At 32.9% G+C, this 19,731-nt stretch overlaps 1 protein-coding gene across 1 annotated transcript; it reads right to left on the bottom strand.

Moving 5' to 3' along the window:
• Window positions 1-7,831: 7,831 nt before the first annotated feature.
• LOC127074980 (probable 1-deoxy-D-xylulose-5-phosphate synthase 2, chloroplastic) lies at window positions 7,832-11,498 on the bottom strand. Its single transcript, XM_051016407.1, has 9 exons — window positions 11,304-11,498; window positions 11,011-11,169; window positions 10,614-10,778; window positions 10,321-10,471; window positions 9,954-10,225; window positions 9,493-9,766; window positions 8,777-9,366; window positions 8,271-8,555; window positions 7,832-8,191 (listed from the first exon to the last, which is right to left on the bottom strand). The coding sequence occupies exons 1-9, from the start codon at window positions 11,403-11,405 to the stop codon at window positions 8,045-8,047; spliced, it is 2,145 nt and encodes a 714-aa protein (XP_050872364.1). The 5' UTR covers window positions 11,406-11,498; the 3' UTR covers window positions 7,832-8,044.
• Window positions 11,499-19,731: the final 8,233 nt, after the last annotated feature.

Consider the following 19,731-nt stretch of genomic DNA (forward strand, 5'->3'; position numbering starts at 1 on the left):
GTGGCTATTATTTCGACAAGGAATGTATTGGACAACAATGCTGAAGGACTGTTTCGAATTTGCAAAAGGATGTCAGGAATGTCAAGTACATGCAAGCATACCCCATGTTCCTGCAAGTGAGTTGCATTTAATTATAAAGCCTTTGCCATTTAGAGGATGGGCTTTAGACTTGATTGGTGAAATTCGACCAGCCTCTTCAAAAGGGCAAAGGTACATTTTGGTTGGGATAGACTATTTCACTAAGTGGATTGAAGCTATACCATTGGTAAATGTGGATCAAGAAGCAGTCATAGATTTTATCCAAAAGTACATAATTTACAGATTTGAGATACCTGAAACAATAACAACAGACCAAGGATCTGTGTTCACTGGTAAAAACATGCAGATATTTGCACAAGAAACAGGTGTTAAACTCCTTACTTCGACACCCTACTACGCTCAGGCCAACGGGCAGGTTGAAGCAGCCAACAAGGTAGTGATAAATTTGATCAAGAAGCATGTAGGGAAAAAACCTAGAAATTGGCATAAAACTTTAGATCAAGTTTTGTGGGCCTATCGAACGTATCCAAAAGAGGCAACGAATTCAACTCCATTTAAGTTGACTTACGGACATGATGTAGTGTTACTAGTCGAAATATATTTGCAGTCAGTTAGAGTGCAAAGGCATCATGAAATCCCATCAGATATATATTGGAGCATGATGATGGACGAATTGGTTGATTTGGACGAAGAAAGACTACGTGCGCTAGATCTAATAAAAAGACAAAAAGAAAGAGTCGAAAAGTTTTACAATAAGAAAGTAAAATTCAAGACCTTCTTAATTGGAGATCTTGTTTGGAAAGTAATCCTTCCTATGGATCGAAAAGATAAGTTAATGGGAAAATGGTCTCCTAAGTGGGAAGGACCTTTCCAGATTTTGAAAAGCTTTTCAAATGGCGCATATGAGATTGAAGAAATAGAGAAAGATGAGAGAATCCTAAAGATAAATGGCAAGTATTTGAAAAAATATAAGCCAACATTGCAGGAAGTAAAAATAATAATAGAATAATTGTAAACATAATTGTGACAAGCTTTGCCAAATAAAAATGGCACTAAAGTTATTACAAAAAAAAGCCTCAAAGGGTTGAGAATTGTTAAAATTAATTTGACTACAGATTGAGACTAGCAAAAGTTTCCTTCAACGTGGCGAATTTCTTCCTCTGAAACTGGAGTCGATGGTCACAAAGACTTTTGTGAGTAGAGAGAGTCTCAATCTCTTGACTAAGTTGCTGGCCCTTCTCCGCATGTCGAATACCCACCCTTAGTTCCTCGTCAATCTCGTTCTGCTTAGGTTGCTGTATGGATGCTTTACGTTTTTTCTCTTGGGATATCTTCTCTTGAAGTGCTGCTATTTGTTTTTCCCATTTCTGGATATTATCATCACAAACAGCAACTTCTTTGATGTAAGTTTCAGAAAGCTGTTGTAGCTTTGAAACTTTGTCAGTCGAAATTGCAACAGTATTCCATTCAGCAGTTTAAGCTTCAGATTTTGAGGAGATTTGTTGGGTAAGATCTCTTTGACGATGAAGGTCTGCAGTTGCCAAGTCAATAAGGGTCATCAGCTCCATCACAAAACTGCCAACCTCAGCAGAAGTCTCCAAGACATTGACTTGCTTCAAAATTTTCTTGAGGTCAATATTGGCAAGGGCGTTCTCTTACAACACTTTGAACAAATCAACATCAAGGATCTTCGTCCTAATCTTGGTCAACATGTTACCAAGAGATGGTGCTTTAGAAGTGGCCCCAGAAGTAGTCGAACTGCTCTGCGAAGAATCTTGAAAATTAAAACGAGTACTAAGCATAGCCTTCAGATACTCTAAGGGTCTCTGCACTTTGAGGTTTTCAAGCTCCTCACGAGAGAAACTAGTCGAACCAGTTGATTTGCCACTTCCTTGGGTCTGGTCAGGAGCAGATAGAGTGTTTCGCTCTAAAATGTGCTCAGCCTCTGTTTGTTTCGACTGGTCGCCCCCATCTTGGGCAATTTCGTCTTCATGATCATCTTCGACCCCAGCTTCCATGTCAGTATCATCACCCTGAGTTGCAGCATCTAATCCTGGATGAGGAGGAGATTCATCTCAGAAGTTTCACCCCTAGTAGCGTCGAATTCTGCTGCAGTTTGTCTGTCATGATCACTTGTGGGGATATCTTCTTCTTGGACTGTTTCCTCCAAAATTTTCTCAGGTGTTCTTTCGACAGCCACTTGTTTCTGCAAAATAACTCTAAGTTTAGAAGAAAGAGAGGCAAAAAAGACGAATAATACAGTCGAAATTAAGACTTACCTCAGGAATCTCAGTGTTAAAGCTAGATTTCCCACTCTCCGTATCCTTCGACTGAGGGTTAGCAGTGGGAGTACTTGCAGAATCCTTCCTAGTTGATTTAATTATGGATCTTTAGGAAGAGACCTTTGTAAGTTTCTTCTTCTAAGGAGGAGGGGGGATTAGCTCTGGAGATTCGTCACCAGATTCTTCATTAGGAACATTATCCTTTTCTTTCTCCTCTTCACTCTTTCTCTTTTGGACTGTTGGGGGTTTTCGACTTACCTAGTCATACAGACCAAAACCAAGTTAGTTTCTTAAAAGGGAAAGGAATAAACGAGAAGAAGTGACGTGTTGTACCTTTGACGAATGTTTCTTAGCAGCACTTGGCAATGCTTCGACGGAAGTTTTCTTGGCAGGAATCCTCACGGCTAAGGAAAGAAAGGATATTCAGAAACGAATATAAGAAATACATGATAATACAGTTAGAATAACAAAAGAAAAAATCATGTTTTCTGTGAACACCTTCAAGAGTGGGATCTTCCACGCGAACGTGTTCTATTCCAATATGAAGGTGTCCTGGGTATTCGTCCAGATGATACTTAGTCGGAACCACACGCTCAACAGGTTTTTGGTACTGTTGACGAAGAATTTTCATAAAGTCCCCACAAACGAACCAATATGGAAATGGAGGGCTAACTGCCACGCCAAATTCAAGAGTTGGCAAAGGAGGAAATTTTGGTGGATGACAACTGAAAGCCAGGTCATAGCGCGCCTCTGGTCGAAGATTTGAAGGCAATGACAATTTTTCAAACTTCTCTGTCAATTTACGTTTTAATTCTGCTGCTGCTTCGTGCATGGTTCGACTAAGATCATCAGGTCTATACGCGGTTTCAAAATATTTTTGAAATTTTTGTATTTCTCTAATGTGTCTTTGAATACCTTTTTTGGTCCGATCCTGCACAAAAGCAAAAGCATTTGTTAAATGCGTAGTGAAAGCTGCTACGTCGAAAAATCTGTTGGAATAATAATCTTTCCACCATTCATCAAACTCAGGAGTACATAGGAATGATGGTCGAAAGATCACTGGTCGGATGTCGAAAGAGTCATCAGTCAGTTTCTTCGACAGTTCTTTGCCCTCACCTTCAGTATGAAGGGAGTTGTAAAAGATGATGGATCCTTTCTTGGGGAATATAGGTCGAGGTTTTATCTGGATCAGGCCAAACTGTCTAGAAACAAGGTTGGGTTGATAAACTATCAAAGCGATTTGGGTTTTAGTGGCGTTACGGTAAGAAAAAAGGAGCCTAGGGGTTAAAAATGATTCCCAAACATTCAGAAATATATTTTCATCCTTCTGCATTTCAAAAGGCAGCTGTTGGGTAAACCATTTAGGTCCAATTTTTCTATCAGCAAAAGGTGCCATGGTCGAAGTAAACTGATACCTCTTGGAAAACATCATGACATAGCTTTTGAAAGCTTGTCGAAGGCTAATCCCTTCATCAGTTGGCGTTAGTTGCACTAACCTTGGCCATTCGACAGTCCTGTTTTTCACTTCTTCTTCATCTACCTCTGGCTCTACAGGAAGAGTGGCTTCAAAGGTGGCATTAAGCCATAATTGCAAGAGCCAGAAAGGTCCTGATAAGTTGATTTTACCTTGGGTTTTGATGGTTTTCAAAAGATGTACGCTCTCACTCAGAGATTCGTAAAGGTTCGCCAGAATCATTTCGCTCAAACATAGTTTTGTGCCTGCATGAAGCTGATTGGCTATGGTGATGAATCTCTTGGCAACTTGGATGGAACGAGAGCAAAACACATATTTGGGTAGCCACAGAGTTAGAAAAGCTATGTGTTCGACATCTGAAACTTCAGTGGTGCTCTTGTCATGATAATAGGACGTAAATAAAGAGTATGGGGCGAGGCTAGTGTCTAAAGCGATGGTATCTTCGTTCAGGATAGTGGGGTCGAAATCTATACCGTTAGGGTGAAGGCCAACGATGGCTGCTGCGTCGAAAAGGGTAGGCGTAACCATCCCACAAGGAAGATGAAAGGTGTTATATATGTTGTCCCAGAAGTAGAGGGAAGCCAAAAGCATATTAGGGCAGACATTAGTTCCTACTCTCGACAACTGAATAAGGTCGAAAATGCCTACTTCTTTCCAAAAATCCCCTTTTATCCTTTCAACTTTATCTAGCCAAGATAAGTAATCTGAAGGATCCTTCGACCATGGGCAAGTTCTAAATATCCTGTTGTAATTCAAATAGGTTAAGTCCAACTCTCTAGCATCCGTCGAACTCGATGGGTCATTTTGTTCTACAATTTTCTCTTTAGGTTGAGGTTTCACTCCAGCGCCTATGGGTTTGGTATGAAAATAAGTTGGGAAAAATTCTCTTAAACGTTCTGGTTTAATCTCTGGATTTGGAAGGGGACCTAACATAGCGTGACAGTTTCCAGAAATAAGAACAGGAATTAATACCTGGGATTTCTAGATGCATTCTTTTTCTTTCTCATTTGGAGGTTCAGGAACATATTGTTGATTTCCAATAGTCATTGCTACCTTCAAATCATGTGCAGGGGAAAGAGCTGGATCTTGTTTCTTCTTGGAATGTTTACTTCTTGAAGGCTTGTTAGGAGCCATTGTTAGGAAGAATAAAGGATTTTTCTCAGGAAATATGAAGGTTTAAGAAATGGGTATGAAGAAAGGAGATTCTGAAGCGTTAAAAGAGTTCAGAGGAAAAAAGGTTTATGGGTATTTATAAGAGGAAGATGATGAAAAACGCTTTAAAATGTTAATGATGATAGTGGGACACGTGGCCAATTTTCATGGTGATGTTGAAGAGGTGGAAGTTGAAAAGAAACCATGATGTTAGGAAATGATGGAGGTAGACTCTGAACGTGGGCTAGACGTGACATTTTGGAGAAAGTGTAATGATGAAATTTGTATTGGAAATTGAGATTACAAAAACTTGGGAATAATGAAATTAAATGACATGGCATCAAAACACTGGTTGACAACAAATGACTGTTTCTCCAAAAAACGGTCGAAACATCTTTGCTGGGGGGCAATTTGTATACATGCGTTTTTGACGTCATGAGATTTAGTATGCAGAATGATCCTTTCGACAAATGACGTCATGAGATTAACAGTTCAGTTGATGAGTGTTGTTCGACACTTCGACAAAATGATGGTTTGACATTTCGACAAAGTATTTGCAGATGGAAAGGCGTTTTTGACAGGTATGGATGATATTATGGTATTTCGACAATTCGACAAAGTCTGGAAAGAGACGTCATTTCAACATAAAGTGAGATTTTAAATTCAAAAGAGTTGTGACGTTTGGAAGAAGACGCGTGGAAGCATCTGGCGAAAGGAAGAAAGCCAAGTGTCACAGTTTTAGGATTTGTTCGTTAGTAACAGTTGTTTTATTTGTATATAAATAGGATAGTTGTTATCTGAAAAAGTGTGTGAAAAATTACTTGTACAAAATTCCTGCAAATACTCAAAGTACCCGTGTGAGAGAAAAGAGTCATATCTGGAACATGTATGTGTAAACAAACACCAATTCTTTCAAAGTTTTATTTTATAAAGTTTAAAGTTCTTTACCAATTTCTCTTTACATCTACTAGTCAATTATTTTTCTGCATTTCTTCTTTCGACACTTTATGTTTCGTCAGTTATTTTCTGTCATTTATCTTATCTTGTCAAATTTACATCTATTTAAACGTTTTTAAATCAATACCTTTCGACATAAAAACTTGATAAGCCAAATAAAAGGTACAAAAGTCGTTCTAGAGATTTACGAAGTTATTTAGATTTGCACATGTCCTCGGATTTGTGTGGTTGATCCTGCAAGTAACCCAATTCTACAAGTTTTGGAAAATAAGAGGTTGTTCGCCAAAATTCACCGCGAACAGATGAATTCCTTTAATTGTTGATTTAATCATTGTGCTTTATTATACTTCTTCATAATGATTTGAATTCCCACCCTTCTGTTGGAATGGTGTTTTACATGGCATCGTGCAGATACTCCGGAGTAGTATTGCTGAAGTAAGTGGACGGTAGCTCACTCGAGATTAGCCGGAGAGTTTCCGTATTTTAGTTGAGGACTAGGTAATGAGTCAATGCTCTGGTCATGTAACACGGGGTAGATTGTTAGTATTGAACTCATATCTTATTTGGATATGCATTACGTTATTACTTGTGAACATGTTTGATTGCAATTGATGTTGGAGAGGCCATCGTGCCAAATATTCTGGATATGGTTTTATTGTATCTTGAGGAGATTATTGAGAGATGATCATGGTATGGGACATGGATCATTTTATGGAATGCATGAGTATTCATTATTTTCCGCTGCGAACGCATATTCTTGAATATTCATGATAATTGAAATGTGTTATATTTTGAATGACCAGGTGTATTGTATATTGATGATGAATGATGTTTGGTTTTTGAAAGCTTTTAGTTTTGAAAACGTCGATGTGACGCCCTTTTGTTTATATGCGTGCTTATTTACTCTGATTGTATGTTAAGTATTTTGGGGTAGAAAAAGGGGTGTTACATGGTCGGCGTGACCCATCCGGGGTCAATATGACTGACCCAAAACACCATTTAACACAAAAATCAAACCTACCCAACATGTATTCTAGGGAACTCCGACTCACATAATCATAAGCTTTTTTTAAATCAACTTTAAATATGACACAATCCTTCTTGATTTTCTTAGCGAAATCAACAAGTTTATTGATTGCTACCACCCAATCATCCAGAACTCTACCTTTTAAAAAAGTTTATTGGTTATGGGAGATCAATATATTTATCAGAAATTCTAACCTGACAACCAACACTTCTACCATAAGTTTATAGAGTCTGACAAGGGAGATGGGATGAAAATCTCCTAGATGAGAGGGCGAATTCATATTGGTGATCAGAATAACAAAGAAAGAAGAATATTTATGAGGAATGGATGCCATGCAATTAAACTTCTCAATATCAGTCGTAACTATGTCCTAAGAAGATGACAACACTTTAAAAGAATAAAAAGTTGAAGTCATCGGGTCCATGACTTTGGTTACCATCCGTCTGAGATGTAACATGGTGAAGCTTTGATAGAAGGATGGTGTGGTAGGGGTAATGTTATCATCAAAGGTAAGGGAACGAAAAACAACATCATCATGACTCCCAAAAATGATTAATAAAATAAGTACCACCTCTTGTCGGATCTCAATGACACCTTCCACCTAGACCTCACTCCCATGATGAGAAAGAATATCATTTCTCTTGTTCCTAATCAAAGCACACCAATCTTAAGGTCTAGATCCCAAAAACCTCTTTACTTCAGGTTTTGAGAGTGTCTTTTAGAGTTTAAGTTTCACCTCTCAGCATTCGATATACTGCATAGCTATCAACTGAGTTGGCTTAACGGGATTGTGTCCTTTAATACATTACCGTCTTTGAATTCAGGAATAGAATAGTTTTTTTATTTTATGACTCATGATTATTCTAATATTAGATAAAAATGGAAGTAATTAAAAAAAAATTAAGCATAACAATATTTTGCAATTTATTATCAATACTTCAATTTCAAAGTGTGTCTCATGTGTTCAAGAATTAATTCATCTTTTTGAGTCACATTTTATTCTTCCTCCCAACACAATAAAATAACCCCCCATATATCATATAAATGATACTAGTTATATACAACTTCCTCTCAACCACAATGCTAATTGGAGAATCTTCTAAGTTTCAGCTTTTATTTAAACAAAAGAGCTTCCTTTGGCATTTCCAATAGGGACAAGACTGTGGCTAGAATATGCTTTGATGAAAGACCTGCTTCTTCAATCTGATCATTGGGTGCTCCGTGGTCAATGTATCTATCAGGAAGCATCATTGCTCTCCACTGCATTTAGGAAAAGTTCAGAAGTGAATTAGTACTTCACAAAATAATTGGAAAGAAAATGACTTATCTATGTTTTTACCTTAAGTGGTCCATCAAGGAGACCAGCTAGGCTTAAGAACTGTGAAACATGTGATCCAAAACCACCAATAGAACCCTCTTCCACAGTGATGAGTATTTCATGCTCTTTAGCTAGTAGCCTAATGAGATTTGTATCCAAAGGTTTGCAAAACCTAGCATCAGCAACTGTCACATTAACCCCTACTGCTCTAAGCATTTCCGCTGCTTTCATGCATTGCTGAACCATTGTGCCATATCCCAAAATTGCAACTCTGCTTCCTTCTACCAGAACTCTACCTTTTCCAATCTGCATAACAAAACAAAAATATTTCAATATGATTGGCTAATTATGAACCACTGACACATACACGGATATCAGATACAATAGTGACACATTGATGTGTAGACACCAGACATGCGTCGGTATCAGACAATGACATGTTTCAGACACCAGACATGCGTCGGTATCAGACAATGACATGTTTCAGACACCATGTATCGGTATTTGGTACTACATAGTATGCTAACCTCAAGTGGAGTTCCTTTGTTATTGAGAGGAAGATCCGCTCCAATTCCGTTACCCCTTGGAAATCTAAAGCAACTTGGTCTGTCATCAATAGCTGCGGCAGTTGCAACCATGTGCATCAATTCAGCTTCATCAGATGGTGCCATGACAACCATGTTTGGCAAACAAGCCATGAAAGTGATATCAAATGCTCCACAATGAGTTGGTCCATCGGCGCCGACTAAACCAGCTCGATCCATAGCAAATCGGACAGGTAGTTTTTGAAGATCAACATCATGAATCACCTGATCATATCCACGTTGCAGGAACGATGAATAAATAGCACAAAATGGTTTGAGACCTTCAGCAGCTAACCCTGCTGCAAATGTAACAGCATGTTGTTCGGCTATCCCAACATCGAAACAACGATCTGGAAACCTGTTCTGGAAATAGTTTAGGCCAGTTCCACCACCCATTGCTGCATGAATGGCTACAATCTTACTGTCAGATTCAGCTTCTTTTATCAACGATTCAGCAAAGTATTGTGTGTATGCAAGAGTAGAAGGCTTTGGCTTGAACTGGTGGCCTGTTTTTGGATCAAACTTGACAACACCTGAAAGTAAGAAAGTAGCATCCTTAATAATTGCTCATCGTAATCACTACAACGGACTCAAATATAGACCAGATACATGTACTTATGCTAAAACTCGTAGCAAGAAAAAAAATTCCCCTTTCTCACCGTGCATTTTATCTGCTGCTGCTTCAGCTGGGGCATATCCCTTTCCTTTTTCTGTGACAATATGAATCAAAACTGGACCTGGTGCTGGCATTGCTTTCACTTTTTCAAATATGTCTACTAGATCTTCAACGTTATGACCATCGACAGGACCAATGTAGTATAAACCAAGCTCCTCAAAGATTGAAGAACCGCTACCACTAATAAAATCTCTTGCATACTTATCTACTTTTGATGCAACTTGGTGTGTTTGTCCTCCTATGTTCTTTGTGATGATCTTTAGCAGATAAAATTAGAGTCAGATTCCAAAAGGTGTTTAAGTTTGTGTTTTGTCGATGTGTTAGTGTCGATGTCATGTTAGGTGTTTGTGTCTGCGGACATGCTTCATAGGAAATAACTTATAGATAAACACTTAAATGACTTATTTATGCAAACAGGGTCCAAGACAAGTTTAAAAGACTTACTTTTGCAGCTTCTCTAAATTTGCGGAATTTTTTGCTTGCTTGAATTTGGCTTAAAGTACTACTAAGTGCTCCAACCGGTGTTGCAGGGCCATTAAGTGTTGCAGTTGGTAAAGAAACCTGCTTGTTGTCATTAAGAATAACAATCAAGTTAGAATCAACAAATCCTGCATTGTTCATGGCCTCATAAGCTTGCCCTGCAGTCATTGCTCCATCTCCGATCACCGAAATCACATTGTTGCTCTTTCCCAATAAATCCCTCGCAACTGCCATGCCTGTCAATAATTTTTATTTGTAACAAATCAAAATTATGATATACGTCACAAACATATTCGACAGGAAATCATAGCTTAAGGTTCGAGATTGTTACCAAGACCGGCTGATATACTTGTGGAACTGTGTCCTACACCAAAAGCATCATGAACACTTTCATCCCTTTTAGGAAAACCTGCTAGTCCTGATGTTTTCCTAATGGTGTGCATCTTTGACCTTCTACCTGTCAGAATCTTGTGAGGGTATGCCTGCAATTTTGGTTATTTCTTTTTAGACCCTCTTACACATGATAAAAACTTTAAACTATAATGGTTTCAAGATAAAAAAAAATTCAATTAAATTATCAATTGGTATTATAAGATAAAATAACAAAGAAAAAAAAAGTGTAACCTGATGTCCAACATCCCAAATGATCTTGTCATCAGGGGTGTTGAAAACATGATGAAGAGCCACTGATAACTCCACCACTCCCAAACTTGAGCTAAGATGCCCACCAGTGTTTGACACACTATGAACAATGTCCGCCCTTAGTTCTGCTGACAACTGTTCTAGATCCTGAAAAATACACACATCATTAAGTAGTCGGCAAAATCACAGTAGACATGAAAAAACAGGCAACTGCACATAATCCAAAATTTGTCACCGTTAAACTGTGATTAAATAGGGCTCATAAAATATCTGTCACGGTTAATAAAACCTCTGTTTATTTTGTGACGCTTAAACCGTGAATAATATTCCAAAACCAAGCACACCAAAATATTTTTCATATATTATATTTTTATCTAACCTCTGTGGAGAGATTCTTCATATGAGATGGAGAATTAACTGTATCCAACAATGGAGTCAGTGGTTTCTCCTCTGAGAAATTGATCTTCCATCCATTTTTTTCTTTCCTTATAACAGTCCTTTCTTCGTTACCACTGTTTGATGAAGCCTTCACGCAGGACTGATAACAAAAACACAACCAAACAGAAACACCATTCATCATTGCATCATCAATGAAAAATCAACAAAAAAAACACAAAGAAAGAAAGCATAATTTAATACATATATATATATATATGCATGTGATTTACCAACCTGGTTTTGGTTTCTGTAACCATGGTAAGGGCTTGAAACTCTGTATCTGTGAGATGGAAGAAGAGAATGACTTGGCTTAAGGAAGGAGCTAGTGAAAGCCATATTTTGAGTAAATTGGAAACGGTGTTTGTAAGTTATAAAGGTTGAAGAATGATAACAGAGACAACACAAAAGCCAGAAATAACTCTGTTGTGTTGTTTCTTGTATTTAAAATTGGATAGAGAACTTCTATATATAATAGAGTGAAGATGCCTAAGCAAAACAATCCAATGCTGAATTTTTTTATTATTATTAATTAATTCTTTGTACAATGTACTTTTAATTATTTGGGTATGGTGTTCTCCTTCATGTGCCTTTATTATTTTATTGTTATTTTTATTATTATTTTGATTTTTACAACGTTTTATAAAATATAATTGGAAAAGAATTATTATTAATAATTATTTTGCAATTTTTATATTGGATTTTAATTATTTCTGTTAACATAAATTTGAATATAAATTAAAATAAAGTTTTTATGGTTAAGTCATTTTTGTCAAGTTTGTTTTTAAAGTTTAATTATTTATTATTATTTCGCATGTATTTAGACACAATAAAATACTGTGTTTTAAATGATATAATTAGTAAAAAATAATGAATTTTTTTCATGAAATTCTTAAATGATATTTAATATTTTTTCTTTTAGTATATTCTAAAATTTCCTTCAAAATTTATATTTTTTCAAATTAAAAAACAGGACAGTCAAAAAAGGAGTCAAATTATAGAATTTTCGTAATAAGTTACACTACTTGTATTATTATATTCAACACTAATAAAATTTGTCAATAAAAAGCATTTTCCCATAAATTTATTGCAAATAAAAATCAATATGTAGAAGGATAAAAATGACTTTTCAAAATATTTAAAACACACAAAATTGTTGTTATTGTGTAGTCAATTATGGACTTTAAATGGGTAGGCTTGTCCCATTTTGTCTTACTATGCAAAAGCTCGGAAAAAATAGTACGGAACTGAGTTGATATTATGTAGGTGCGAGATTAAAATATTGACCCCTCCTCAAAACCTAAATAGAGTGGGGTAAGGCCGCCGTCACGGACCCTTTTTAAAAAATTTAGAAAATTTATGTTAATGCCCGAATTCATAAAATCTTGAGAAAAAAATGGGATGGAACGGGACGAATATATTAAAGTGTGAGAGACTAAAATTTTATCTCACGCTATAAAAAAGTGCACGCAAAACAAATATTTTAAAAATTGGACCGAATCGGTCAGTTCAACCAGGAATTAAAATGAATTCGGTTTGATCAATCTTTCTAAATAGTTAGTGAGTCAAAATCGAAGTAAAATCGAAAAAATCGAATTGAATCGTCCAAAACTATTTAAACCAAAGAATCGGAGACGGTTTTGTAAAACCGCTCGGTTAAAAAAAAGCATCAAATCAACCATTTTTTTTTAATTTTTTTAAAAATTTTAATATATAAATATCAAAACCTAACATACATTCTACATTCTCTAAAATTTATCACTTCATCATTATCACACCATATCTTTCAAACATAGTCACGATATTCAACTCAATATTGATTGTCGTTTAAATTAATATTGTTTGTTATTGTCAAGTAAGATTTGTTTGTCATAGTTCAACTCAAATTCGTTTTTTTTGTTGTTTAATGAAGTATATTTTATTATTTATTTTTGGTATTCTATCTTAATTATTTGAACTTTATTTTAGTTATTATATTCTATTATTTTAATTTTGGTTTGAATTAGTTTAACTTATGTTATTACAATTTTTTAATTTGATCAAATTATTTTTAAATAAAGATTCAAATGAATTGTAGAACTATGTTATGTTATTATATATATTATCGATATTGTTGTACTAATTTTGTAACAGATTTTTGAAATATTTATTTTATTAAGTTGTTAATGTATGATTATGTGTGACATATCTATGAAATTTAGTTTCATATTATTAGTTTATTTAATAAACGGTTCGACCGTAGATTTAATCGGTTGAACCAATTAAACCTTAAATCGCAAGTTTTACCGATTCGATCTCCGATTCAATTTTTAAAATATTGCGTAAGTAAAACAAACATGTCCAATGGGTCAAACCTATTTTGCCACCCATAATAATCATTAAAAATTTCATTTTTTTTGAATTACATGTTATTAATATGATTTTCTTTAGTAATTTAATAATTTTATTCTATAAAATAATGTTTTCAAACATATTAACTAATTAATTATTAGAATTCTTTTATTTATTATTTATATTATTACATAACAAGAATGACGTGTTTAAATCATTTTGCGTATATAAATATTAAATTATATAGTTAATCTATATATTTTAATTATTTAACAATATTTAAATTAAATAAATCATTTTAAAAGTTAACATAAAAAATTTAATTTCTGAAAACAATTTTATTATGTACAATTTAATTAGCTTGTCTCGTGCCGTTAGATACGTTTGTTAATTGTAACTATGTATTTAATTAGATTGTTAGTGTAATTATATTTTTCAAATATCTAATAACATAATTTAAGAGGATGCAAGATTAATTACTAAATCATATGTAAAATTTGTCTTAATACATAGAACTTTGTTATAATTAAACTGCAGATAATTTGTATAGAATTTCTAAAAATTTAAAACGATTATGTTTAACTATAAGTAATTATTATTTTATAAAAATTAACATATATATTAATATTTTCATAACAACTTTATATAAAATTAACTATATACATTAGTACATATTAAGAAAAAAGATTAATTATTATACATTATTAATGTAAAAAGTTTTACACAACCATAGTACATGATTTTTTTTTGAAAATCTATATATTATATAAAAATATTAAATCTATGTATTTGGCCTGTTTTTTTAAGACCCACGTGGCCGTGGGAACAACGTGTTTCTCACTCATCTTACATATCTTAATATCCATTATTAAATTCTTTAACAAAAATCACATGATCATTTTTGTTAGCACAAATTTCAAGATTACTTTTTTGTGTAATATTTTCCTTTATTTAAAGTTATTTGTAGTATTCTGCTTTATCACATACAAATTTACCTTTTATGAAAGATGTTGGGAGAAAATTAAATATTTCTCTTTATTTAAATTTTTTCCTATTTATTAATAAAAATATTTAATGAAAATGGATAACAACAATCAAAATAAGAACATAACTAAATACATGTACTGTCACATTTAAACTTAAGAATTATTTGAAAGTTTAGAAGGGAGGAAAAGAGAGAATTTTAAGGAACATGTTTTCTTATTATAAAATATAGATAAAATTTTAACATAAAAAATGATTTTATATAACATAATAAAGATATACATGTATTTTTTCTTTTTATTTAAAAAAACTTAGATTTTGTTGAGTGTTGAGAAGAGATGAGAATTGGCAGCTTCAAAGAATGATTTTTTTTTAAAATTATAGAGAAATTTTTAAGATTTCAAAAAAAGATTTTATATAAAATAATAAAAAATTGTTTATCATTAATATATTTTTAATTTTTAAAATACATAATAATATAAATTATATTTGAACAATTTGTTTAAACTTTCTAAAACATTCCAAATCCCTCATTCAATATAATTTTTAATTTCTCCCAAATAAAAAAAATGGTTTTTAAATAAAAATAAATCTCTTAAAACCTTTACCACCTAAATTCTTCTATTCTTTTCATTAAAAGTTTCCCCTTTTTCAAAAAACTCGCATTTCTTATCCTCTTCAAACTTTCAAACAAAACCTTAAAGAAAAATTGCTTATACATGCATAGATGTTTTTTAAAAAAATTGATACTGTTTTTTACTGTAATTTTTCATTAGATATTAGTTATACTACTTTAATGGAATTTTTTTTAAATAACCACTTTTTCAAAAATAATACAAAAATAATTTTAATTTCAAAATATTTATCAATATAATCACTTTTAAAAAAAACGCAATTTGCAATTGACACATGCATGTAAAATGTAAGATCATGTGCCACTGCAATTGGCGCATGCATGTAAAATATAGACGCATACGCCACAACAATTGGCGCATGCATGTAAAATGTAGGAGCATGGGCGTCCACTACAATTGGCACATGCATGTAAAATGTAGACGATTGTGCGACTGCAATTGGCGTATGCATGTAAAATGTAGGAGCATGTGTCAATGCAATTGACGCATGCATGTGACTACTCTTTATTTTTTTACATGCATGTCCAATTGCAGTGACACATACTCCTACATTTTACATGCATGCGCCAATTTTAATGTCACATGATCCTATATTTTACATGCATGCGTCAATTGCAGTACCGCATGTTCCTACATTTTACATGCATGCGTCAATTGCATTGTCACATGCTCTTACATTTTACATGACAACACATGCTCCCACAAACATGATTAGTTTGGTAAATAAATTGAAAATATAGTTATTTTGGTATATAATTTAAAAAAAAATCAGTTATTTAAAAAAACATTTTAATGGGGAAGAAATAAAGATTTTGTTGAAATACATTTAATAATGTGATATTTTGGTAATGAAAAAAAAATATCAATTTAAATATCAGGGGATTTTGTTAACTTTATGGGTCTTGCTATGGTTTAACCCTCTCTTGGTCTACTTTAACTTCTGAGATTAATTGATTCATTATCACACGTATTAGGTCGTGGTCCAATTTAAATCCCTCATAAATTTCTTTATAAAAGTATATTGTTTGGATCTAAATATAAGAAGAGTAAGAAAAATAAAATACTTGAAAAGATAACTGAATCTCAAATAGAAAGTCTTAAAAAATATTATAAATATTACATTAAATAGTAGATTTTGTAAGCCATTTATTCCATTGAGGTAATATCTATTTCATTAGGCATTTTTTTTACATTTTAAGTTTTAAGTCACTTTTTCCCTCCTTCATTATTACCAACTGTGGAGAAAGATCCCTCAGGGACACGCTTTGAATCTCAACACCAATAATTTTGTGTTTTATTCATTATAAAAGTGGCTTGTTTCATTTATTTATATTTTTAAATTGAAATTAAACAACTTTTCACCACGGTCAAATTTAACAACCGTGGGAAAATGTCCCTCACCGATCCTATGGTTGTTAAATTTGACCGAGATGAAAAGTTTTTCCACTCATTTTTTATTTTATATTAAAACATATTAATATATAAGTGAAGTTTATTACCATTCAGAAAAGAACAACGTTCTACCTTCATAAACAAAACCATATCCTCTCACACCTAATCCATATTTTCATAAACGTACAAAGAAGAATTTCTTCACTAACACCATCATATCTTCTCAAACTCGTACAGATCAAGGAAAGGAAACACGAAACTTGCAAGAAGAAAACAAAAAACTTAGTTCTTTGACTTCTTCATCATATTTTTTATACGTGAAATATTTTCACCATTCATGTCATCATAATATTGTTATTGTTGTTCAAACTATTTATCCTTTAGGGTTTGTTATTGTTCTTGTGTTGAAACCCTAAATCCAAGAGGTTTAATGTTGTTGTTGTTGTTGAGATTGAGATTTATGTTTTTATGTTGTTGTTGTTGTTAAGAAGAATTAAAGGTTTTATGTTGTTGTTTTTATTGAGTTATGTTGTTGTTTTTTTATTTATGTTGTTGTTTTTGTTTAGATAAGTAAAACAAATTAGTGTTGTTGTTATTATTGTTGTTAAGATGAAGTTAAAGGTTTTATGTTGTTGTTTTTGTTGAATATGTTGTTGTTTTTGTTTAGATAAGTAAAAGTTGTAGCGTTGTTGTTGTTGTTAAGACGAGATTAAAGGATTTATGTTGTTAGTTTTGTTAAGTTATATTGTTATTTTTGTTGAGATTCAAACTATTTATCCTTTAAGGTGTGTTGTTGTTCTTACTGTTGTGATTGTTGCGTGTTGTTGTTGTTGTTATTGTTTAGATGACTCAACTTATTATATTTGATTCAAGGAGAAGATTAAAGTCCTTATAAGGTAATAGTATCAATTGATGATCTAGCGTCTCAAATTACGTGGGAGTTGTTTTTGTTAAGAATAATAAGTCAAGTGTTAGTTGGAGTCCCACATTGGTTATAAATGTGGAGACTTGGGCATTTATAAGTGAGATAACTCACACACATATCATCTTAAGGCTTTTGGTGAATATGTGGTGTCTCTCTCACTTGTGTGTTTCTCTTAGCCCAATGTTGATGCTCCTCCTCATGACCCAATAATTGGTATCATGAGTCTTTGTTTCGTAAACGGACCGACTTAATTGTATCGAAATGTCTAGGAAGATGTGTATCAAAATACCCAGGAAGAGGTGTAAATGTATGTGGATAAAAAGAACTTTCACTTGCGGGAGAACATTGTGGACTCACACTTGAGGGGGAATATTAAGAATCATAAGTCAAGTGTAAGTTGGAGTCCCACATTAATATCATAAAAACATTCATTTTTACTTATCTAAATTTTGGGTTTAACAAAATAAGTTTTACTTTTAATGTATAAACATTTCTTTATTAATTTAATTATATCATAAAAACATAACTATTTGCTTAGCAAAGAAGAAATTGTATCATCTAGAAAATATTTTCAACTAAAAAATAAAATGGTTAATTGTAAGAATTTGAAAATGAAACATTAAGTTGTGTTGTGCAAACTTGGAAACATAAAGTTGTGTTATCTCAATACCACCTGATGTTTCCTTTTCAAAGTTTTATCGTTAATCGTAAGAATTTGAGCAGGAAACATCACATTGTATTGAGACAACATAATTTGGAAACATAAAGTTGCGTTGCCTCAATACAACTTGAGGTGTTTCCTTTTTAAATTCATATGACTAATCATAAAAATTTGAAAAGGGAACATCAAGTTTTATGCTTTAACATAAATTTCGTTAAGCCCAAGATATAAACACTACTACAGATAACACATTTCACTATGGTTGAGAAAGAGATATAATCACGATTGATGGTCTGTGGTAAAGTTGTGTGTAGTTGTAAGTGGACTACTTACAACCACAGTCTATTGGTCGTGGTAAAAACACAGTAACACATAACATACCACTACGGTTGTATAAAACAACCATAGTAAAAGGTTGAGGCCAGGGATTCATTACCTAACACCTGAATTTTTGCAGATTTTAATACATTTCACCATAGTTATAGAATCCAACTGTAGTGAAGGACTTAATGCATAACATTTCACCACGGTTCTTGATTTCAACTGTGGTGATATGCTTACTTGAGTTTATTATAATTTATGTGGAATGCTTATTTCACCAACTGTCCACTAAACATATAACCTTTTAATCTGATTTATAAATCAATAATATGATAAATTAAGTTATATTAGAAAACAACTTACATGTATCATTGTTTTATAAGCTTTCTGCAGCCCATGATCCTCATTTTTCTCTTTAACGGTTATAACTTATTTCAATACTTCTAGTTCTTCAACTGCCCTTTCCTTCACCTCTAGTTCATTTTACAAAATATTATTTACTTTACAGACAAAATTAGATGTGAAGGAAGGGGTAGTTGAAGAAATAGAAGCATTGAAATAAGTTATAACTGTCAAAGAGAAAAATGTGAATAATGGGCTCCAATAAGCTCGTAAAACAATGATAAGTGTAAGTTATTTTTAAAATATAACTTAATATCTCATATTATAATTTCTAATTCAATTTGAAAGATTATATATTCGGTAAGGGGTTGGAAAAATACTCAAATCACAGTTGATATAATAAAACCATATTCTAGGACATGTTGAACGAACAATGTGATAAATGCAATATCCAAGTAGTAACATTATCAATATCATAAACAATAACATAGAATTTTTATCAACATTATGTAACGTTTATAAACAACAACATACAACTTTTATAAACAAAAATAAAAGCATATATAAATAGAACTTTTATCAACAATAACATATCTTAAATAAAATATAACTTTTATCAACAAAAACAAAATCATCAGCTACATACAACATTTATCAACAACAACATATCTTAACCAACACACAACTTTCATCAACAAAAACTAAATCATAAATAAAATAGAATTTTTATCAACAACAACATACTTTAAAAAATATACAACATAGCTCAACAAAAATAAAATTATCAACAACATAATACTTTTATCAACAAAAACATATTTTAAACAACACATGCAATAGCTCAACAAAAATAAAATCATCAACAACATAGAACTTATATTAACAATAACATACCTTAAACAACATTGAACTTTTATCATCAACAACATATATTAAACAACATAGAACATAACTTAACAAAAACAAAATCGTCAATAACATACAACTTTTGAGAGAGAGAGAGAGAGAGAGAGAGAGAGAGAGAGAGAGAGAGAGAGAGAGAGAGAGAGAGAGAGAGAGAGAGAGAGAGAGAGA

The sequence above is a fragment of the Lathyrus oleraceus genome, chromosome 4 (genome assembly GCF_024323335.1).
Source record: "Lathyrus oleraceus cultivar Zhongwan6 chromosome 4, CAAS_Psat_ZW6_1.0, whole genome shotgun sequence".
In the NCBI taxonomy this organism is placed as follows: domain Eukaryota; kingdom Viridiplantae; phylum Streptophyta; class Magnoliopsida; order Fabales; family Fabaceae; genus Lathyrus; species Lathyrus oleraceus.

What these genes read in the sequence shown, in the direction of transcription:
- LOC127074980 (XM_051016407.1), bottom strand. Translation starts at nt 11,405, where the DNA reads ATGGCTTTCACTAGCTCCTTCCTTAAGCCAAGTCATTCTCTTCTTCCA. An exon ending in TTTGGGATGTTGGACATCAG is followed by an intron (nt 10,472 to 10,613) that starts GTTACACTTTTT and finishes CCAAAATTGCAG; the next exon opens with GCATACCCTCACAAGATTCT. An exon ending in TCCTTGATGGACCACTTAAG is followed by an intron (nt 8,192 to 8,270) that starts GTAAAAACATAG and finishes TCCTAAATGCAG; the next exon opens with TGGAGAGCAATGATGCTTCC.